This window comes from Melanerpes formicivorus, unplaced genomic scaffold (genome assembly GCF_026170545.1).
Source record: "Melanerpes formicivorus ecotype bairdi unplaced genomic scaffold, bMelFor1.0.p_v2 SCAF_46, whole genome shotgun sequence".
Lineage (NCBI taxonomy): Eukaryota > Metazoa > Chordata > Aves > Piciformes > Picidae > Melanerpes > Melanerpes formicivorus.
The window spans coordinates 2,766,509-2,789,462 of record NW_027142398.1 but is presented as its reverse complement, the minus strand read 5'-3'; the positions used below and the strand labels follow the sequence as shown (position 1 = coordinate 2,789,462).

Genomic DNA, 22,954 nt, shown 5'->3' with positions numbered 1-22,954 from the left:
TGGGCTGGTGGGAGGTGTCCCTGCCCATGGCAGGGGGGTTGGAGCTGGATGAGCTTTGAGGTCCCTTCCAACCCAAACCATTCTGTGAATCTCTGAAAGCTGAGGAGCTTCACCAGGATGGCAGCTCCTGGTGTTCCTGCTCTGGCTGAGAGTGGAGATTCTGACCTGGAGTTGGGATGTGTAGCACAGTTATCAGATCTAAAAGCCAGGTGTGGGAGCTAAAGGTCTTTGGGCTCCTTCCTGTCTGTGAATGTGCAGCTTTTGAGGTCAGGAAGGAGATTTTGGGTCAAGGAAGGCTGTTGCTCTGTTTGCACAGGGCTGGATGAGTCCTTGAGCAACCTGAGCTGGTGGGAGGTGTCCCTGCCCATGGCAGGGGGTTGGAACTGGTTGAGCTTCAAGGTCCCTTCCAACCCAACCCATTCTCTGAAGCTGCTGGGAAGCTTGAGCTGAGACATCAGCCTCCCTCTTTCCCAGGAAGCAACCAAATCTGATCCCCATGGAAGCTGAGTCCTTGCCAGCAGTGCTGCTGCTCTGCCTGCTCTCAGCATGACCTTTTGCTCTTGGCCTTAGAGTTGCTCCTGCTTAGCCACAGCAGGCACTGGTGTGTTGGCTTTCCTACATCTCCCACTCTCCCAAGCACCTCTCCTGGTTGGCTTCCTCCTTGCCTTGTCTCAACCCTGCAGTGTGCATGGAAATGTGTTCTGAGGAGCCTGAGCTCATGAAGGGTGTGCAGGAAGAGTAGAACAGAATAGAGTAGAACAGAGTAGAATTAACCAGGTTGGAAGAGACTTTTGAGATCATCAAGTCCAACCTATCACCCAGCACCATCTGATCAACTAAACCATGGCACCAAGGGCCTCATCCAGGCTCTTCCTGAACACCTCCAGGGATGGAGACTCCACCATCTCCCTGGGCAGCACATCCCAATGGCCAATCTCTCTTTCTATGAAGAACTTCTTCCTAACATCCAGTCTAAACCTCCCCTGGCACAGCTTGAGACTGTGTCCTCTTGTTCTGGGGCTGGCTGCCTGGGAGACGAGACCAAGCCCCAACCTCTCTTCAGGGAGTTGCAGAGAGCAATAAGGTCTCCCCTGAGCCTCCTCTTCTCCAGGCTAAGCAACCCCAGCTCCCTCAGCCTCTCCTCCCAGGGCTGTGCTCCAGACCCCTCCCCAGCTTTGTTGCCCTTCTCTGGACACCTTCCAGCACCTCAACATCTTTCCCAAACTGAGGAGCCCAGAACTGGACCCAGGACTCAAGGTGTGGCTTTGAAGGAAGGTGGAATGGCTGTGGGCAGAGGAAGCCCTGGCAGCAACCACCTGTGGGGTCCTGCAGCTGCTTTGTACATCCTGAGGAAGGAGAGTCCAGGCTGGCTGAGGAGTTTCTTTACCCAAACCACTGTCTTCACCTTTAAGGTTTCTGGTGAAAGCAATCTGTTGTCTCCTATGTATATATTTACTTACCTTAACAGAGGAGGAAGCATCCTCCTGCCAAGTCCCAGGTTCCAAAGCACTTTGGCACCTCCAGACAGCAAACAACCTTGAGCTGGCTTTGCCTCTTGTTTTATTGTTTTTATTTCCTCAGACCAAAGCCCACTTTGCAGCAGGGCATCTAATCTACATCTAGCCTTGGGCTGCTGCACCAACCAAAGCCTCTCTGGCTTGGGCTTGGGCTGAAAGGATTCAGGTTTGAAGGTGTGGACAGTTCTGAGGAAGAGGTTTGAAGGGAAAGGAAAAGCAGCACTTGAGAACTTGGTGTCTTTAATGGACTGAAGGCAGGAAAAACCAAAGCAGCCTCTCCAGGAGGTGGCTTCCATGCAGCTGCAGTTGCACTTTCAGGCTGCTCTGGTTGCAGGATGGTTGCTTGACCCCAGAGGTGGAGATCTTCAGGGCTCAGCAGGCTGCAGCACTTGGAAGAGACAAAGAAAGGCATTGCAGAATGGTTGCTTGGCCCCAGAGATGGAAATCTCCAGGGCTCAGGCTGCAGCTCTTGGAAGGGACAAGGAAAGGTACTGCAGAATGGTTGCTTGACCCCAGAGGTGGAGATCCCCAGGGTTCAGCAGGCTGCAGCACTTGGAAGAGACAAAGAAAGGTATTGCAGAATGGTTGCTTGAACCTAGAGATGGAGATCTCCAGGGCTCAGGGTGCAGCTCTTGGAAGGGACAAGGAAAGGTATTGAAGAATGGTTGCATGTCCCTAGAGGTGGAGATCTCCAGGGCTCAAGCTGCAGCTTTAGGAGCTGGCAAGGAAAGGTATTGCAGAATGATTGCTTGCCCCAGAGGTGGAGATCTCCAGGGCTCAGGCTGCAGCTCTTGGAAGGGACAAGGAAAGGTATTGCAGGATGATTGCTTGCTCCAGAGGTGGAGATCTCCAGGGCTCAGGCTGCAGCTCTTGGAAGGGACAAGGAAAGAATGGTTGCATGTCCCCAGAGGTGGAGATCTCCAGGGCTCAGGCTGCAGCTCTTGGAAAGGACAAGGAAAGGTATTGCAGGATAGTTGCTTGACCCTAGAGGTGGAGATCCCCAAGGTTCAGCAGGCTGCAGCACTTGGAAGAGACAAAGAAAGGTATTGCAGAATGGTTGCTTGCCCCAGAGGTGGAGATCTCCAGGGCTCAGGCTGCAGCACTTGGAAGGGACAGGGAAAGGCATTGCAGAATGATTGCTTGATCCCAGAGATGGAAATCTTCAGGGCTCAGGCTGCAGCTCTTGGAAGGGACAAGGAAAGGTATTGCAGGATGATTGCTTGCTCCAGAGGTGGAGATCTCCAGGGCTCAGGCTGCAGCTCTTGGAAGGGACAAGGAAAGCTGCTGCAAAACAGAACCACAACCCAGCCTGGCCAACTTACCTCTCTCCTTCTGCAGCTTCATTTTGGTTAGGATGAGGAAAGTGCTGGTGATGAGAGCCAGTAAAATGAGAGCTGGTAACAGCACAGGGAGCAGATGTGGTTCCTCTGAGGAGCTGCAAAGATGAAGCAGCAGGGTTGGGTTGGGTTTTGGGTCAGCTCACAGGGTGGCTGAAGTGAATGGAGGTTGTTTTGACACCAAAGAGGGTGGTGAGAGCCTGGCACAGGTTGCCCAGGGGGGTGGTGGAAGCCTCATCCCTGGAGGTGTTTAAGGGCAGGCTGGATGTGGCTGTGAGCAGCCTGCTGTGGTGTGAGGTGTGGGGTTGGAACTGGCTGGTCCCTGAGGTCCCTTCCAACCCAAACAATTCTGTGATCTCTGACTAAACCCGAGGAGAATGGCCAACAGAGTCAGGCAGGGGTGGAATCATTTGATCTGGAGCTGGATTTGTGAGGAAGTTCCACAGCTGCCTCTGCCCTGCCTCGTGGGGTTCATGCTCCTGGCCGGCTGAGCCCCTCCAAGAGGAGAAGGAGCTGTTTTCACCACACAAGTGCACAAGGCTCATGCTCCTTCCCTGCACATCAGTGCAGCTCTCCTGATGTTGGAGGCTGCCTGTGTGCTGCCTCCTTGCCAAACTGACCTCAGTGCTGCCCAAATCCCCCCCAGGAATGGTGCAAAATCCTGACAAGAGCAGGATCTGTCGTGGGTGGCATGCTCTCCCCTCCTCTCTTGTTTGGCTGGGTGAGAGGAAGTCACAGCCTGAGTGAGCCTGGGGGTGGCCAGGATGCTGCTGCTCATGCTGGGAGTCCCTGGGGGTAGCTGTGAGCTCTGAGGTGCTCAGGGTACTGGACTGGATCTGTGGCCTTGGTGGTTTCTCATCAGCAGTATCTGATGTGCCTGCACCAGCTATGCAGGTCACTGGGTGCTGGCTGCTGGCCATGGCTGGGTGGCAGCTGCAGGAGCTGCTTGAATCCTGCGTAGCAGGAAGCAGTGAAGGGAAAACTGCTCGAACTGGGGCAAGCCTTGGAGGTGCTGGGAAGCAGCTCCTGGCCAGGAGGGTTCACAGCACTCTGGCAATGTGCCCTTGTGACCAAAGAAGGCCAAGGCTCTCCTGCTGGTCATGAAGAATGCTGTGGCCAGCAGATTGAGGGAGGGTCTCCTGCACCTCTGCTCTGCCCTGCTGAGACCACTCCTGGAGTGTTGTGTCCAGGTCTGGGCTCCTCAGCTCAAGAGGGACAGGGAAATGTGCCACATCCAATCCCTTTCTGAACACCTCCAGGGATGGAGACTCCACCACCTCCCTGGGCAGCACATCCCAATGGCCAATTCCTCTTGCTGGGAAGAACTTTCTCCTCACCTCCAGCCTAAACCTCCCCTGGCACAGCTTGAGACTGTGTCCTCTTGTTCTGGTGCTGCTTGCCTGGGAGAGGAGACCAACATCTGACTGTCTACAACCTCCCTTCAGGGAGTTGGAGAGAGCAAGAAGGTCTCCCCTGAGCCTCCTCTTCTCCAGGCTAAGCAACCCCAGCTCCCTCAGCCTCTCCTCCCAGGGCTGTGCTCCAGACCCCTGCCCAGCTTTCTTGCCCTTCTCTGGACACCTTCAAGCCTCTCAATGTCCTTCTTAAATTCATTTAGGGGGGCCAACCTCATCCAGAGCCAGCTCCTTACACAGCACTGAGCCCCCAGGCACCCCCCTGGTCCCTGGCTGCCTGCAGGGGCTTGGCTGTGGTGTGCAGTGCAGTGTGTGGCAGCTGCTGATTCACCAGCAGCCTTGCTCAAGCCTGGTGTTGCCTCATGGCCTCTCTCCATGCTGGGGCAAGGAAATCAGACAGCAGCCCAGCTATTGGCTCTGGCAGCTGGTCTGCAGGACATGGCCAGCACCAGCAGCCTGGAAGGCAAGGTCAAAGATCCTTGCCACAGGCAGACAGGAGATAACCTTCTCTTCTGCCTCTCTGATGTCTCCTCTGCAACCTGCACACAGCCTCGGGGGGGTCCTGGGAGATGGGACAGACAGGTCAGAGCCCTGCAGACTGGGAGAGGTGATTCTGCCACTCTGCTCTGGTGAGACCTCCCCTGGAGTATGGTGTCCAGCCCTGGAGCCCTCAGTGCTCAGGAGGACATGGAACTGGGTCTAGAGGAGGCCACAGAGATGGTCAGAGGGCTGGAGAACCTCCCTTAGGGCTGAGAGAGTTGAGGTTGCTCATCCTAGAGAAGGGAAGGCTCCAGGGAGACCTGAGAGCAGCCTTCCAGGACCTGAAATGGGGTACAGGAGAGCTGGGGAGGGACTTTGGACAGGGGCTGGGAGTGCCAGGCTGAGGGAGAAGGGCTCTGAACCAGGGCAGGGTAGGTTTAGGTTGGCCATTAGGAAGAAGCTCTTTACAGTGAGGGCTGTGCAGGGAGGTGGTGGAGGCTCCATCCCTGGAGGCATTCAAGGAGGGGCTCTGAGCAGCCTCCTCTGGTGGGAGATGTCCCTGCTGCCTGCAGGGGGCTGGAGTGGATGACCTCTGGAGGTCCCTTCCAACCCTCTGCCTTCTATGAGTCCGAGCTAGCAGCAAGCAGAAGCCTGGCCCCGAACTGACCTCTGGTGATAGATCCTGCCTGGGGAGGTCCTGGAGGCGCTGGGGGAGGCAGTGGGCAGCGGGGGGCTGGTGCTGGCGGTGGTGCTGCTGCCTGTTGTCTGCCTCAGGCCTGTGGTGCTCCTCCCTGGGGGGCTGCTGGAGGGGGCTGGACTTGCTGAGGGGGGTCTCAGAGGAGTGGCTGCTGCTGGATGCTGGGAGGAGCAGCTTTCTGTGGAGGAAATGATTTGGAGGCTTCAGGACCCAGGCATTTGCAGAGGAAAACTGTGAGAGGAACCCAAGGCTTCCACCTCTCACCCTGGCAGCAAGAAACCAGGGTGCAGCACATGAGCAAAGCCAAGCAGGTTGGTTTCCTTTTGCCTTACAGAGAGCAGCTGAGGCAGAGGAGGATCAGAGGGGAGCTTAGGAAGAAGTCCTTCAGTAGGAGGCTGCTGAGACTCTGGGATGGGTTGCCCAGGGAGGTTGTGGAGGTCTCCTCCCTGGAGCTGCTCAAGGTCAGGTTGGAAGGGGCCTTGGGCTAGTGGGAGGTGTCCCTGCTCAGGGGAGGAAGGTTGGAGCAGAGGATCTCTGAGCTCCCTTCCAACCTAAGCCCTTCTGTGAACCTCTGGTTCTGTGTTTGTGCCCAGGCCACAGGAGGCACTGCTCCCCTTGTGCCCCTGCAGCTGGCATGGTTCAGTGGTGGTGGCAGTGTTGGGTTGATGGTTGGGGACCTCAGAGAGGTCATTTGCAGCCTCCTGGTTGGATTGGGGACCTCAGAGAGGTCTCTTGCAGCCCCATGGTTGGATTTGGGACCTCAGAGAGGTCTTTTGCAGCCTCCTGGTTGGATTGGGGACCTCAGAGAGGTGTTTTGCAGCCTCCTGGTTGGATTGGGGACCTCAGAGGTCTTTTGCAGCCTCCTGGTTGGTTTGGGGACCTCAGAAAGGTCTTTTGCAGCCCCATGGTTGGATTGGGGACCTCAGAGAGGTCTTTTGCAGCCTCCTGGTTGGATTGGGGACCTCAGAGAGGTCTTTTGCAGCCTCCTGGTTGGATTTGGGACCTCAGAGAGGTCTTTTGCAGCCTCCTGGTTGGATTGGGGACCTCAGAGAGGTCTTTTGCAGCCTCCTGGTTGGATTGGGGACCTCAGAGAGGTCTCTTGCAGCCTCATGGTTGGATTGGGGACTCAGAGAGGTCTTTTGCAGCCTCCTGGTTGGTTTGAGGACCTCAGAGAGGTCTCTTGCAGCCTCCTGGTTGGATTGGGGACCTCAGAGAGGTCTTTTGCAGCCTCCTGGTTGGATTGGGAACCTCAGAGAGGCCTTTTGCAGCCTCCTGGTTGGATTGGGAACCTCAGAGAGGCCTTTTGCAGCCCCATGGTTGGATTGGGGACCTCAGAGAGGTCTCTTGCAGCCTCATGGTTGGATTGGGGACCTCAGAGAGGTCTTTTGCAGCCTCCTGGTTGGATTGGGGACCTCAGAGAGGTCTTTTGCAGCCTCCTGGTTGGATTGGGGACCTCAGAGAGGTCTTCTGCAGCCCCATGGTTGGATTTGGGACCTCAGAAAGGTCTTTTGCAGCCCCATGGTTGGATTGGGGACCTCAGAGAGGTCTTTTGCAGCCTCCTGGTTGGATTGGGGACTCAGAGAGGCTGAGGATTGGTGATCTCAGGGAGGCCTTTTGCAGCCTCATGGTTGGATTGGGGACCTCAGAGAGGTCTTTTGCAGCCTCCTGGTCAGATTGGTGACCTCAGAGGTCTTCTGCAGCCTCCTGGTTGGATTGGGGACCTCAGAGAGGTCTTTTGCAGCCTCCTGGTTGGATTGGGGACCTCAGAGAGGTCTTTTGCAGCCTCCTGGTTGGATTGGGGACCTCAGAGAGGTCTTTTGCAGCCTCCTGGTTGGATTGGGGACCTCAGAGAGGTCTCTTGCAGCCTCCTGGTTGGATTGGGGACCTCAGAGAGGTCTTTTGCAGCCTCCTGGTTGGATTGGGGACCTCAGAGAGGTCTTTTGCAGCCTCCTGGTCGGATTGGGGACCTCAGAGAGGTCATTTGCAGCCTCCTGGTTGGATTGGGGACCTCAGAGAGGTCTTTTGCAGCCTCCTGGTCGGATTGGGGACCTCAGGGAGGTCTTTTGCAGCCTCCTGGTTGGATTGGGGACCTCAGGGAGGTCTTTTGCAGCCTCCTGGTCAGATTGGGGACCTCAGAGAGGCCTTTTGCAGCCTCCTGGTCGGATTGGGGACCTCAGAGGTCGTTTGCAGCCTCCTGGTTGGATTGGGGACTTAGAGGCTGAGGATTGGTGATCTCAGGGAGGCCTTTTGCAGCCCCATGGTTGGATTGGGGACCTCAGAGAGGTCTTTTGCAGCCCCATGGTTGGATTGGGGACCTCAGAGAGGTCTTTTGCAGCCCCATGGTTGGATTGGGGACCTCAGAGAGGTCTTTTGCAGCCCCGTGGTTGGATTGGGGACCTCAGAGAGGTCTTTTGCAGCCTCCTGGTTGGATTGGGGACCTCAGAGAGGTCTCTTGCAGCCTCCTGGTTGGATTGGGGACCTCAGAGAGGTCTTTTGCAGCCCCATGGTTGGATTGGGGACCTCAGAGAGGTCTCTTGCAGCCTCCTGGTTGGATTGGGGACCTCAGAGAGGTCTCTTGCAGCCTCCTGGTTGGATTGGGGACCTCAGAGAGGTCTTTTGAAGCCTCATGGTTGGATTGGGGACCTCAGAGAGGTCTTTTGCAGCCTCCTGGTCAGATTGGTGACCTCAGAGGTCTTCTGCAGCCTCCTGGTTGGATTGGGGACCTCAGAGAGGTCTTTTGCAGCCTCCTGGTTGGATTGGGGACCTCAGAGAGGTCTTTTGCAGCCTCCTGGTTGGATTGGGGACCTCAGAGAGGTCTTTTGCAGCCCCATGGTTGGATTGGGGACCTCAGAGAGGTCTCTTGCAGCCTCCTGGTTGGATTGGGGACCTCAGAGAGGTCTTTTGCAGCCTCCTGGTTGGATTGGGGACCTCAGAGAGGTCTTTTGCAGCCTCCTGGTTGGATTGGGGACCTCAGAGAGGTCTTTTGCAGCCTCCTGGTTGGATTGGGGACCTCAGAGAGGTCTTTTGCAGCCTCCTGGTTGGATTGGGGACCTCAGAGAGGTCTTTTGCAGCCTCCTGGTCGGATTGGGGACCTCAGAGAGGTCATTTGCAGCCTCCTGGTTGGATTGGGGACCTCAGAGAGGTCTTTTGCAGCCTCCTGGTCGGATTGGGGACCTCAGGGAGGTCTTTTGCAGCCTCCTGGTTGGATTGGGGACCTCAGGGAGGTCTTTTGCAGCCTCCTGGTCAGATTGGGGACCTCAGAGAGGCCTTTTGCAGCCTCCTGGTCGGATTGGGGACCTCAGAGGTCGTTTGCAGCCTCCTGGTTGGATTGGGGACTTAGAGGCTGAGGATTGGTGATCTCAGGGAGGCCTTTTGCAGCCCCATGGTTGGATTGGGGACCTCAGAGAGGTCTTTTGCAGCCCCATGGTTGGATTGGGGACCTCAGAGAGGTCTTTTGCAGCCCCATGGTTGGATTGGGGACCTCAGAGAGGTCTTTTGCAGCCCCGTGGTTGGATTGGGGACCTCAGAGAGGTCTTTTGCAGCCTCCTGGTTGGATTGGGGACCTCAGAGAGGTCTTTTGCAGCCTCCTGGTTGGATTGGGGACCTCAGAGAGGTCTCTTGCAGCCTCCTGGTTGGATTGGGGACCTCAGAGAGGTCTTTTGCAGCCCCATGGTTGGATTGGGGACCTCAGAGAGGTCTCTTGCAGCCTCCTGGTTGGATTGGGGACCTCAGAGAGGTCTTTTGCAGCCTCCTGGTTGGATTGGGGACCTCAGAGAGGTCTTTTGCAGCCTCCTGGTTGGATTGGGGACCTCAGAGAGGTCTTTTGCAGCTTCATGGTTGGATTGGGGACCTCAGAGAGGTCTTTTGCAGCCCCATGGTTGGATTGGGGACCTCAGAGAGGTCTTTTGCAGCCTCATGGTTGGATTGGGGACCTCAGAGAGGTCTCTTGCAGCTTCATGGTCAGATTGGGGACCTCAGAGAGGTCTTTTGCAGCCTCATGGTTGGATTGGGGACCTCAGAGAGGTCTTTTGCAGCCCCATGGTTGGTTTGGGGACCTCAGAGAGGTCTCTTGCAGCCTCATGGTTGGGTTGGTGACCTCAGAGAGGTCTTTTGCAGCTTCATGGTCAGATTGGGGACCTCAGAGAGGTCTTTTGCAGCTTCATGGTCAGATTGGGGACCTCAGAGGCCTTTTGCAGCCTTAAGGATTCACTGAATGTACAGAGGAAAGAGCAGTACAGAGGAGGCAAAAGGCTTTGCTGTGTTCCAGGCCAGCCCCCCACCTACCCTTCCTGATGAGCAGCTTCAGTGGGGATGTGTGCTCTGTGTGCCCACTCCTAGCCCCACACCAGTACCATCCTGCATCCTCCTCTCTCAGCTGGCTCAGCACCACTGTGTAGGTCCCAGGCTGCTGCTGGCTGCTGGCTGCTTGGACTCTCCCCCTGTAGGACTCAGCCACGAAGCCATCCAGGTCCAGGAGCAGTGAGCAGCTGCCTGCCCTCCACCTGCACAGGTACTTCTTCTGGTAGCTCCCCTTGGGATCATGGTGGCACTTCAGGGACAGGGAGCCTCCCACTGTGCCAGTGAGGAGCTTTGGCCCCCTGGGAAGGCTGGAGGCTGCAGGTTGGAGAGGGCAGGGTTAGCATCCCGTGACCCTCACCCGGGTCCCTGAGGAGCCCTTGCAGCTCCCTGTCCTACCTGTGGTCACCTGCAGAGCCACCAGCTGTGGGCCGTGCCAGCTGCTCACTCCTCCTGTCCCACACCTGTACAGCCCAGAGTCTTCCTTCTTTAGGTCATTTATCAAGACTTTGAAGGCTCCAGAGCTCTCCTGGGGGGCGATGGAGATTCGGCCTTGGTAGCTCTTGGCCACGTAGCCGTCGCTGTCAGCTATGGGCAGGCAGCTGGCCCTCCCCACCCTGCACCAGAGCCTCTTCTCCCTGCTTTGGGTGGCCCCAGCTGGGCACAGGACCGTGACAGAGCCATGGAGCTGTCCTTGCACAAGCTCAGTTGTCACTACTGTACCAGCATCTGTAGGGAGAGAACATGGACATGGTCCCTTCCTGCCCCCTTCCAGCCCCCATCCTGCCCCTTCCAGCCCCCATCCTGCCCCTTCCAGCCCCCATCCTGCCCCTCCCTGCCCCCATCCTGCCCCTCCCTGCCCCCATCCTGCCCCTCCCTGCCCCCATCCTGCCCCTCCCTGCCCCCATCCTGCCCCTTCCAGCCCCCATCCTGCCCTATCCTTCCCTTCCAGCCCCCATCCTGCCCCTTCCAGCCCCCATCCTGCCCCTTCCAGCCCCCATCCTGCCCCTTCTTCCAGCCCCCATCCTGCCCCTTCTTCCAGCCCCCATCCTGCCCCTTCTTCCAGCCCCCATCCTGCCCCTTCTTCCAGCCCCCATCCTGCCCCTTCTTCCAGCCCCCATCCTGTCCCTTCCAGCCCCCATCCTGTCCTATCCTGTCCCTTCCAGCCCCTATCCTATCCTATCATCCTATCCTATCCTATCCTTTCAGCTCCTATCCTTTCAACCCACATCCTTGTGTGGTTGCCCAGCATGCAGCCCCCAGCCAGGGCCAGAAACATTGGACTGGAGCAAATCTGGGCCCTTCTACATCCCCTGCCTGTAAACATCTGGTTAACAGCCCAGGGCAGAAGCACAGAGTGGTTGGAAGGGACCTCTGGAGCTCATCCACTCCAATTGCCCTGCCAGAGCAGATCCACCCAGGGCAGGTCCCACAGGGCTGTGTCCAGGTGAGTTTTGGAAGCTCTGCAGAGAAGGAGACTCCACAACCTCTCTGGGCAGCCTGCTCCAGGGCTCCAGCAGCCTCACAGCAAAGGAGTTTCTCCTCCTGTTCAGATGGAGCCTCCTGGCTTCCAGCTTACCACTTTTGTGCCTTGTCCTAGCAGGGGACAGCAGTGAAAAGCTCCTGGCTCCTTCATCTTGCTCCTCACCCCTCAGGGGTTGATAGACCTTGAGCAAATCCCCTCTCAGCCTCCTCTTCTCCAGGCTCCACTGCCCCAGGGCTCTGAGCCTTTCCTCCTCACAGAGAGGTCCCACAGTCCCTTCAGCATCCCTGGAGCCTTTGCTGAGCTCTCTCCAGCATTTCCCTGTCCCTCTTGAACTGGGGAGCCCAGGACTGGACACAACACTCCAGGTGTGGTCTCAGCAGGGCAGAGCAGAGGTGCAGGAGACCCTCCCTCAACTTGCTGGCCACAGCATTCTTCATGGGCAGCAGGAGAGCCTTGGCCTTCTTTGGTCACAAGAGCACATTGCCAGAGTGCTGTGAACCCTCCTGGCCAGGAGCTGCTCCCCAGCAAGCCCCAGGGCTCTCAGCCTCCTCTTCTCCAGGCTCAGCAGCCCCAGGGCTCTCAGCCTTCCTTCCTGGGGGAGATGTTCAAGTCCCCTGCCCACCCTGGCAGGGTAGGAAAAGCTGATGTGTGCTGGTGCTCCACCAGCCGCTGCCCCAGCGTCCCCAGGCCGCTCCTTGCGAGCCAGCAGCTCCCTGGCCCCCTGCCACCACCCTACCTGCTGAAACAGTGAGGTTCAGGTAGACAAAGAGGCCTCTGTTGGTGCTGCCAATGCCACACCTGTAGATCCCTGTGTCATTCTCTGTCAGCTCTGCCATTGTCACCATGAAGGTCCCGTTCTGGGGGACGTCCTGGAGGGACACTCGTCCCTGATGCGCCTGTGAGGTGTAGCCGGCTGTGGAGACGATGGTGGAGCAGACTCCACCTCCTGCCACCTTACACCAGTACTTTCTGTCGTGTCTGTTGGCTGGGGTGGTGGAGTAGAAGCACTGGTGGGTGACAGAGCCTCCAACCTCCCCTGTCAAAAAGCTGGGGCCAAACAAAGTGCTTGAGGCTGCTCCTTAGGGGGGGAAAGAAAGGATGAAAGAGATGATGCTGGGTGCTCAGAGACCACCAGATCCTCACCTGGGGTTGTGAGTGGCACCAGTGGGAGGGCTGGCTGAGGAAGTTCAGAGCTGACTTTGGATGTGATCTGTCACCTTCCTTCAGTGGAGGACAGCTGCTGGTGCAGAGGCCACAGCACAGATCATGGAACCACAGAACTCTCAGGGTTGGAAGGGACCTCAAGGCTCAGCCAGCTCCAACCCCCTGCCATGGGCAGGGACACCTCACCCCACAGCAGGTTGCTCACAGCCACCTCCAGCCTGGCTGCAAACACCTCCAGGCAGGAGGCTTCCACCACCTCCCTGAGCAGCCTGTGCCAGGCTCTCACCACCCTCCTGGGGAACAACTTCTTCCTAGCATCCAACCTGAATCTCCCCACTTCCAGTTTTGTTCCATCCCCCCCAGTCCTATCCCTCCCTGACACCCTCAAAAGTCCCTCCCCAGCTTTCTTGGAGCCCCCTTCAGATACTGGAAGGCCACAAGAAGATCTCCTCAGAGTCTTCTCTTTTGTTCCATTCCCCCTTGGCACCCCAAGCCCCCATCAGCCCTGGCAGCCCTGTTGAGGGCAGCAGCTGACAACCAACACCTAAGAGCAGCCTTCAGCGTTTGCAGACCACCTCAACTGGCCACTCTCTCCCTCCTGCACCAGCAGGAGTGTGGCTGCAGCACCAAGCAGTGGGCAGAGAGTCATAGGGTGGTAGGGGCTGGACATCACCTGGTCCTTCCCAGCTTGGCCATGCCTGTGCCAGCTCTCTGCAGAGCCTTGGAGTGGGCAGGGAGCTTTGAGCAGCTTCCCTTCCTCAGCTGGAGAGGTCTAGTGTCCAAGTGAGGACTCAGCCTCAGCTTTGTCTGTTCTCAGAGGTGTAGGAGGCTGAAGAGTTGGTTTGTTGGGGACTCACCTGGCAGCAAAGCTGCTAAGAGGAGGAGAACCACCATGGCCAGCTGCACAGCCAGCAAGCTCCACAGACCTCACCCTGGCTACTGGGTTCTGCTGGTGCCTATCAAACAGGAGAGAAAGGTTGTGGCTGGGATCTGCCAGGGCAAACACCCACCCACCCCCCTCCAGGTGGCTCTGATGTGCTCAGCACCACATCTCTGCTTCTTTTCAGCACCTCCAGGGATAAGGATTCCACCACCCCCCTGGGCAGCCTGTGCCAGGCTTGGAGAACCCTTTGAGTGAAGAAGTTCCTTCTAATGTCCAACCTACACCTCCCCTGGTGCAACTTGAGGCCTTTTCCTCTCAGCCTGCCTTGGGAGAAGAGACTGAACCCCACCTGGCTCCAGCCTCCTTTCAGGTAGGGATTCCTCCCTCATGTCAGTTGAGCACTGGCTGTTGATCACTGCAGGGCCTTATCCTCAAGGGACTCTACTAGCATTCTTTGCCAGAGGTTTGTCCAGCCCCCCTCCCCCCCACCCCTGCCCTTCAGACCTGGGGAGGTGGAAATCACGTGCTTTATTTTAATGCCTGTTGGATGTTTGGCATCACTTCAAGCAGGAAACAAGAACAAGGAAGTGACAGAGCCTTGATGCCTTAGGGAGCCTTTGTCACAGGATCCCAGGGTGCTGGGGGTTGGAAGGAACCTCTGAGGAGCATAAAGTCACAGAATAGGTTGGCTTGGAAGGGACCTTCAAGATCAGCCAGTTCCAACCCCCCTGCTATGGGCAGGGACAGCTGCCCCTGGATCAGGTTGTTCATCCAGCCTGGGCAGAGGGCATCCCCCAGGCAGCCTGCTCCAGCATCTCCCCCCTCCTCACTGCAAAGAATGTCTTCCTAATTTCCAGTCTCAGTCTCCCCTCTCCCAGCTCAAAGCCACTGTCCCTCATGCTGTCACTCCCAGCCCTTGTCAGGAGTCCCTCCTTAGCTCTCCTGTAGCCCACTTCAGGCACTGGAGTCATCTAGAGCAGGGCCACCTATTCCTTCTTGCCCTGGTGCAGAGCTGAGTCCTGCCAGGAGCACCCTGAGCTGGCTGCCTACAGGAGCCCATTCCTTACCCACCCTCCTGCAGAGGAGTGGGAGACAGGCTTAGCCTTGCACCCATCCCTTGCTGTGCCTTCTGTGTCCCTGGGGGTGGGGGCACAACATGCATCTGCCCCAGCTTTGATCTGCCAACTCAGCTCCCACCCAGCTCTTCCCTGCTCAGAAGTGTGGGATGGGGCAGCAGAAGTGCTCTGTTCCTGTTCCAGGGCTGTGGTGGAGCAGCTGGCACAGCATCCCCTTCAGAAAGGTTCCTCTCCTCTTTTGTTTTCCACCCATGTGAGAGGATCACAGAGCCACAGAACTCTTGAGGCTGGAGGAGACCTTGGAGATCATCGAGTCTGGCTGGAGCTCACAGTCCCACCCCTGCTGCTCAGCCACCACCACTCAGCCATGCCCCTCAGCACCACGTCCATGTGGCTTTTGAGCACCTCCTCTGGAGACCACCCAGTCCAGCCCCCCCTGCCAAGGCAGAGTCACCCAGAGGAGGTCACACAGGGACACGTCCAGGTGGGTTTGAATCTCTCCACAACCTCTCTGCAGCGCCTGCTCCAGGGCTCCAGCACCTTTAAACTAAAGAAGTTCCTCCCCATGTGTAGATGGAACTGCCTATGGTCCAGCTTGTGCTCCTTGTCCCTTGTCCTGCCCCTGGACACCACTGGGAAAAGCCTGGCCCCATCCTCCTGCCTCCCACCCTGTGGGTATTGATCAGCATTGATCAGATCCCCCCTCAGTCTTCTCCTCTCCAAGCTAACCAGCCCCAATTCATAGCATCATAGAATCAGTCAGGGTTGGAAGGGACCACAAGGATCATCCAGCTCCAACCCCCCTGCCATGGGCAGGGACACCCCACACTAGATCAGCCTGGCCACAGCCTCAGCCAGCCTGGGCTTAAACACCTCCAGGGCTGGGGCCTCAACCACCTCCCTGGACAACCCATTCCAGGGCTTCACCACTCTCATGGGGAAGAACTTCCTCCTCACCTCCAGCCTGAATCTCCCCACCTCCAGCTTCATTCCATTCCCCCTAGTCCTATCACTGCCTGAGATCCTGAGCAGTCCCTCCCCAGCCTTCCTGGAGCCCCCTTCAGATCCTGGAAGGCCACAATGAGGTCTCCTTGGAGCCTTCTCTTCTCCAGACTGCACAGCCCCAACTCTTTCAGTCTGTCCTCATATTCTCTCAGTCTTTCCTCATCAGAGCTCTTCCAGTCCCCTCAGCATCTTTGTAGCCCTCTGCTGTCCCCTCTCCAGCAGCTCCCTGCCCTCCTTGACCTGGGGAGCCCCAGGGTGCACCCAGCACTCCAGGAGGAGCCTCAGCTGGGCACAGTAGAGGGGCAGGAGAAGCTCCCTCAGCCTGCTGGCCACACACTTCTTGATGCACCCCAGGATGCCTTTGGCCTTTCTAGTCCCCAGTAGTAACTTAAGGACAAAATGAAGGTCACCTACCTTAGGTTGTGATGCTCCTGCTGCTGGGAATGTTCTCCTGCTCTGCCTTCCAGCTCAGATTTAGTTTCTTACAGTGGATTATTACTCTTTTTGTGTAGCTGGCAGTTCAGTTGGGTCTGTGCTCAGCTCTTCAGGGCTAAGGCTTTTGACATCTGTTGGGGGCCAGAGCTGAACAGTGGAGGCACTAAAAACACGTGGTCTGAAGTCAGAGGAAAGTGGGAGAGGGTCAAAAGGCTGAGCAGGAACAGCAGAGGTGCCACCAGGGTGCTGAGCATGGGACCCCAAAGTGGGCATATTTAGCTGCTTGATGGTGTGGGTGACATCATGGAAAAGGGGAAAAGGAAAAGGTGAAGAGGCCAGGAGCAGAAATTGCAAGAGGTTGAGAGGAATTCCCCTGCTCTGCAGGCAACCAGCAGAGCTGGGCTCAAAGCAACTCTGAACACAGGCAGCAAAGTGCTCTGTGCTGGGAGCCACTTCCAGGCAGAACTTCACAGCAGCTGAGGGCTTTGGGTCTGTTCCCTCCACCTCCTGTGGTCTAGAGGGGGGACCACCACCAGTGGTGTCCCCCAGGGATCACTGCTGGGCCCCAGCCTGTTTAATATCTTCACTGATGATCTGGAGGAGAGGATTGAGTCCATCAGCAGTGAATTTGCAGATGACACCAAGCTGGGGGCAGGAGTTGAGCTGTTAGAGGGGTAGGAGAGCTCTGCAGAGGGACCTGGGCAGGCTGGGCAGATGGGCAGAGGCCAACAGGATGGCATTCAACAAGTCCAAGTGCCAGGGGCTGCACTTTGGCCACACCAACCCCAGGCAGTGCTACAGGCTGGGGTCAGAGGGGCTGAGAGCAGCCAGGCAGAGAGGGACCTGGGGGTGCTGGTTGATAGTAGGCTGAACATGAGCCAGCAGTGTGCCCAGGTGGCCAAGAAGGCTAAGGGCATCCTGGCCTGCATCAGGAAGAGTGTGGCCAGCAGGAGCAGGGAGGTCATTGTGCCCTGTGCTCAGCACTGCTCAGGCCACACCTTGAGTCCTGTGTCCAGTTCTGGGCTTCTCAATTTAAGGACATTGAGCTGCTGGAAGGTGTCCAGAGAAGGGCAAGAAAGCTGGGGAGGGGTCTGGAGCACAGCCCTGGGAGGAGAGGCTGAGGGAGCTGGGGTTGCTTAGCCTGCAGAAGAGGAGGCTCAGGGGAGACCTTCTTGCTCTCTCCAACTCCCTGAAGGGAGGTTGTAGCCAGGTGGGGGTTGGTCTCTTCTCCTAGGCAAGCAGCAGCAGAACAAGAGGACACAGTCTCAAGCTGTGCCAGGGGAGGTTTAGGCTGGATGTTAGGAAGAATTAAAACCAAATGGATTGATTGGAGGGGGGGAGAGGGGGAATCTGCTCCTGCCACTGCCCTGAGCTGCTCCCAGCCCTCTGCATCTCTCCAGGGTCTGCAGCATCACACTGAGAAGTGGCTTTGGGTTCAGAGTGCTCACAGGAGAGGTGGCAGAAATGACTTTGCTCTGACCTGAGGGTGTGATGGTCCAAAGGTCCTGCTTTAGCCCTCCTTGTGTGCAGGCCTGCTTTGAAGCCAGGCTGTGTTTGTGTAAGCCACCCACAGAAGCACTTTGGAATCTCTTTGGCTGAAGATAAAAGATTGCTTTGGCATCAAGTAATGAGCTGTGTGGCAGTAAGTGAGGCTGATTTGCACCATATCTGTGCAATTAATGGCCCAATATTGATCAGGCTTCCACAGAATTAGTCCCTCTGAGGACCTTTATTGCCAGCAGTAAAGCAAGAGGATTGCTCTTGTGTTTGCCATAGAAGAAAGATGTGGTGGTGGGAACCCCCTAGGGCTGTCAGTGCCACTTCTCCATGCTGCAAATGTGGCTGGAAATGGCCTGCCTGGAGCCCCTGAGAGACCTTCTCTTTGGTGAGGCCCTGCTGAGAGATGGAGAAGGGGAAGCTGATGGTTTGGGGGTGCAGCTCCTTCCTTCGGTGCTTAAGAGAGGCAGATTGGCATTCAGGGTGCCAAAGGAGAACCTCAGCTGATGCCACTTCTGCAAGGAAGAGAAGGCTGAAGCTGTGCACCAGAGCTGAGCTGGTGATCCTTGTCCTTGCCCTGCAGCAACCTCCTCTAACTCCCCGTCCCCTCCAGCCTCCTCTAACTCCCCCTCCCCTCCAACCTCCTCCAACTCCCAACCTCCTCCAACTCCCAACCTCCTCCAACTCCCAACCTCCTCCAACTCCCAACCTCCTCCAACTCCCAACCTCCTCCAACTCCCAACCTCCTCCAACTCCCAACCTCCTCCAACTCCCAACCTCCTCCAACTCCCAACCTCCTCCAACTCCCAACCTCCTCCAACTCCCAACCTCCTCCAACTCCCAACCTCCTCCAACTCCCAACCTCCTCCAACTCCCAACCTCCTCCAACTCCCAACCTCCTCCAACTCCCAACCTCCTCCAACTCCCAACCTCCTCCAACTCCCAACCTCCTCCAACTCCCAACCTCCTCCAACTCCCAACCTCCTCCAACTCCCAACCTCCTCCAACTCCCAACCTCCTCCAACTCCCAACCTCCTCCAACTCCCAACCTCCTCCAACTCCCAACCTCCTCCAACTCCCAACCTCCTCCAACTCCCAACCTCCTCCAACTCCCAACCTCCTCCAACTCCCAACCTCCTCCAACTCCCAACCTCCTCCAACTCCCAACCTCCTCCAACTCCCAACCTCCTCCAACTCCCAACCTCCTCCAACTCCCAACCTCCTCCAACTCCCAACCTCCTCCAACTCCCAACCTCCTCCAACTCCCAACCTCCTCCAACTCCCAACCTCCTCCAACTCCCAACCTCCTCCAACTCCCAACCTCCTCCAACTCCCAACCTCCTCACCCCAGCTGACCTCACCAGGGTGACGAGTGGTGAAGCTCAGCCCAGCAGCAGTACCCCCACAGGACCCTGCTGGGGTCAAGCTGTTGCTGTGGTGAGGGTGAGGTGTGGGGACCTGCAGCCACCCCGAGAAGACACTGAGCTCTGGGGGGGAGGGGTGCACCAAAGGGACTTGGGGGACAAGCTTGTGCCCCGGGTTTGGGAGTTGTTCTGTGTGCTCAGGGGTTGTTCTCCTTGGTTTATTGCTTCCTGTAAGGCAAAGCCTCTACTAAGAATTCATTGTAACGTTGGTACCAGGGTTAATTACCACAACCCCCCCCCTGCTGCTGCTCCTGGGCCCCCCCTGCTGCTGCTGCTGCTCCTGGGCCCCCCCTGCTGCTGCTGCTGCCCGTGGCCCCCTCCCTGCTGCTGCTGCTGCCCGTGGCCCCCTCCCTCCTGCTGCTGCTGCTGCTGGCCCCCTCCCTCCTGCTGCTGCTGCTGCTGGCCCCCTCCCTCCTGCTGCTGCTGCTGCTGGCCCCCTCCCTCCTGCTGCTGCTGCTGCTGGCCCCCTCCCTGCTGCTGCTGCTGCTGGCCCCCTCCCTCCTGCTGCTGCTGCTGCTGGCCCCCTCCCTCCTGCTGCTGCTGCTCCTGGCCCCCTCCCTCCTGCTGCTGCTGCTCCTGGCCCCCTCCCTCCTGCTGCTGCTGCTGCTCCTGGCCCCCTCCCTCCTGCTGCTGCTGCTGCTCCTGGCCCCCTCCCTGCTGCTGCTGCTGCTCCTGGCCCCCTCCCTGCTGCTGCTGCTGCTCCTGGCCCCCTCCCTGCTGCTGCTGCTGCTGCTCCTGGCCCCCTCCCTGCTGCTGCTGCTGCTGCTCCTGGCCCCCTCCCTGCTGCTCCTGGCCCCCTCCCTGCTGCTCCTGGCCCCCTCCCTGCTGCTCCTGGCCCCCTCCCTGCTGCTCCTGGCCCCCTCCCTGCTGCTCCTGGCCCCCTCCCTGCTGCTGCTGCTGCTCCTGGCCCCCTCCCTGCTGCTGCTGCTGCTCCTGGCCCCCTCCCTGCTGCTGCTCCTGGCCCCCTCCCTGCTGCTGCTCCTGGGCCCCTCCCTGCTGCTGCTCCTGGGCCCCTCCCTGCTGCTGCTGCTTCTGCCCCCCACCTTCTGCCCCCTCCCTTCTGCTCCTTCTGCCCCCTCCCTTCTGCTCCTCCTGCCCCCTCCCTTCTGCTCCTCCTGCCCCCTCCCTTCTGCTCCTCCTGCCCCCTCCCTTCTGCTCCTCCTGCCCCCCCTCTGCTCTCTGCCCTTCTCCAACTCGTTGTGTGACCTCGGTTCTGGGGGAGCTGAAGCCCCTGCCCTGGGTGAGCCTGGCCAGCTGTGTCTTGTCCCCATCCCTACTGCCCCTGGGTGCAGTTGCCTGTTGGATTCGTGCACAGAGGGCCAGGACCATCCCTGGGTTTATCCATTCTTCACCTTGTGGCTGGGGGGATGGTGGGGCGGGGGTCTGACCCCACTGAATCCAAGGTGAGCAACTTGTTCAGGCTCCCAGTAGCAGAGCCCTGTGCAACTCCGTGCTCGCAGGGTGGCTGTGGATCCTTCAGCGCTGTCCTTGCAGCCTTTCCATCCTCTCAACATCGCCCTCCCCGTCTTTCCTCCCGTTCCCGGGGCCAGCAGCCTGTCCCCGGCCCCGCAGTGCCACCCTGTGTCGGCGCCGCAGCCGCTCGCCGGCAGCGCATCCCGGCGGCGGTGACACTGCGCTGCTGCTCTCCTGAAGCACCTGCGGAGAGCAGCGTCCCAGAGGAAGGGGTGAGGGCTCTGAGGAGGGATGGAGCCAACAAGGAGCCCTCTGCCCACCCCCAGGGAGCATCAGGCTTGTTCCCAGCTCCATCCACAACCTCTGCTCCTCACATCTGCATCCAAACTGGGTCGAGGCAATCCCAGGCACAAATCCAGGCTGGGCAGGGACTGGCTGGAAAGCAGCCCTGAGGAGAGAGCCTTGGGGGTGCTGGGGGAGGAGAAGCTCACCAGGAGCTCTCAGTGTGCACTTGCAGCCCGCAAAGCCAATCAGATCCTGGGCTGCAGCAGGAGAAGTGTGGCCAGCAGGGCAAGGGAGGTGATCCTCCCCCTCTGCTCAGCTCTGGGGAGACCCCATCTGGAGTCCTGCCTCCAGTTCTGGAGCCCCTATTGCAAGAGGGATGTGGAGGTGCTGGAAGGTGTCCAGAGCAGGGCCAGGAGGATGAGCAGAGGGCTGGAGCTGCTCTGCTGTGAGGACAGACTGAAGGAGCTGGGGCTGGTCAGTCTGGAGAAGAGAAGGCTCTGAGGTGACCTCATTGTGGCCTTCCAGGATCTGAAGGGGGCTACAGGAAGGCTGGGGAGGGACTGCTCAGGATCTCAGGGAGTGATAGGACTAGGGGGAATGGAATGAAGCTGGAGGTGGGGAGATTGAGGCTGGAGGTGAGGAGGAAGTTCTTCCCCATGAGAGTGGTGAGACCCTGGAATGGGTTGTGCAGGGAGGTGGTTGGGGCCCTGTCCCTGGAGGTGTTTAAGCCCAGGCTGGATGAGGCTCTATCCAGGCTGATCTAGTGTGGGGTGTCCCTGCCCATGGCAGGGGGGTTGGAACTGGATGATCCTTGTGGTCTCTTCCAACCCTGACTGATTCTATGATACTATGATTTGGTTTTTTTTTCTCCTCAGAGCTCCTGAGTTTGACCCTGGAGCAGGTTGGAGCTTCTGCCTGGTCCCCCAGGACTGTGAGTATCAGACTGAGCTCCTTCCACTGGTTTGCTCGTGCTGCAACCTGGTAGCAGGGGGAAAACCCAGCAGTGCCCAGCTGGAAACCTGCTTTGGAGCAGGTCCAGAGGAGGGCAAAGCAGCTGGGGAAGGGTCTGCAGAGCAGGGCTGGTGAGGAGCAGCTGAGGGACCTGGGGGTGTTTAGTCTGGAGAAGAGGAGGCTGAGGAGGGACCTTCCAGCTCTCACTGAAAGGAGGCTGGAGCCAGCTGGGGGTTGGTCTCTCCTCTGAGGTAACAAATGCTGGGACAGGCAGGAGCGGCCTCAAGCTGCAGCAGGGCAGCTTTAGGTTGGATATGAGGAAAGATGTCTTTACTGAGAGAGTGGTCAGGGCCACCCACACCCACAGCATGCAGGCTGCCTTTTAGGAGGGCACCTCCTGCCTCAGCAAGGAGAGATCAAAGGCAGCCAGTGCTGTGGAACAAGCTCTCCTGAGAGGAGCCAGTCAGGCCAGGTACAGCCCAAGATGATCTGAACAGCCACGAGGTGGCAAGAAATCTGGGGTGGGGGCAGATTGCCTTTGAGAGAGGTGAATCCCAGGGGTAGAAACAAGCAACCCCTCCTGGGAATCACAGAATTCCTTCAGTGGGAAAAGCCTTCTAAGGCCAGGGAGCCCAGCCAGCAACCCAACCCCACCATGGCCTCTAAACCACCTCCCCCTGTGTGCCATGGCCACAGGTCTCCTGGACCCCTCCACGGATGGGGACTGCACCACCAGCTGCAGCCCAGCAGCGTTTCTGCCATGCCTGACTCCCCAAAGCCTCAGTTTGCCATAACCACCGAGAGGCTTGCAGCTGCTCAGCCTGCCCACAGGGACCAGGGCACTGCCCAGAAGCTCAGCTGAAGCAGCAGCCTGTGGCATTGCACACAGCACACAGCTGGGTGAGCCCAAACCCCGAGGTCCTGCACAGACACCAGGGTCTGAGTCCCACTGCCTCCCTCCTTGTGTGGTCATCCACGGGGGCTGGGACAGCAGGAGCAGGAGCTGCCATTGCATGAGCACAGGGACACTCCCCAGGCCTCCTCCCTTTGCCACCCATCAGTGGACACCACCCCAGAGCACCAAATGGAGGAGGAAGAGGTGAGTCAAAGGGAAGTGTGGTGACTTTGTGAAGCAGAGAGAGATCCAACACTCCTTGAAACAGGGGCAATTTCTCCCTCTTTCACACCACAGTAGCTGAGGCTGCAGAGGGTCCTTCCCTCCATCTGCACAGGAGCAGAGAGAGGGCAGAGCCTCAGCTTCCAGTCATGGCCCAAACTCTGCTGGGCTGTGGTTTAAAGCCCCTCAGACACCCCCAGTCCCCTCCCACAGAGCTCCAGCAGGACTCTGGGTCTCAGAGCCCAGGTTTGATGCTCCCCAGCTGGAGCCAGGTTGGGCCAGCAGCAGCCAACCTTCCTCCCTGTCGTCCTGCGGGACAGCAGCCCCAAGGCTCCTGCTGATGCCTGCAGCAAAGCTGCTTCGGGGAGGCAGTGTCTGTCATTAAGAGCGGCTGCTGTGGCTGAGGCTGCTTCCCTGCTCCCCCTGCAAACAGAAAGACCTGGGGCTGCCCCTGGGACCTGGCAGGCTCCAACCAGCCC

General features: G+C 58.2%; 1 protein-coding gene across 1 annotated transcript; it reads right to left on the bottom strand.

Annotated features, from left to right (window-relative positions):
• Positions 1-1,558: 1,558 nt before the first annotated feature.
• Positions 1,559-13,283, bottom strand: LOC137451715 (polymeric immunoglobulin receptor-like). The gene is made up of 7 exons (XM_068159415.1): positions 13,247-13,283; positions 11,962-12,303; positions 10,139-10,468; positions 9,728-10,057; positions 5,414-5,621; positions 2,840-2,952; positions 1,559-1,905 (listed from the first exon to the last, which is right to left on the bottom strand). The coding sequence occupies exons 1-7, from the start codon at positions 13,281-13,283 to the stop codon at positions 1,883-1,885; spliced, it is 1,383 nt and encodes a 460-aa protein (XP_068015516.1). The 3' UTR covers positions 1,559-1,882.
• Positions 13,284-22,954: the final 9,671 nt, after the last annotated feature.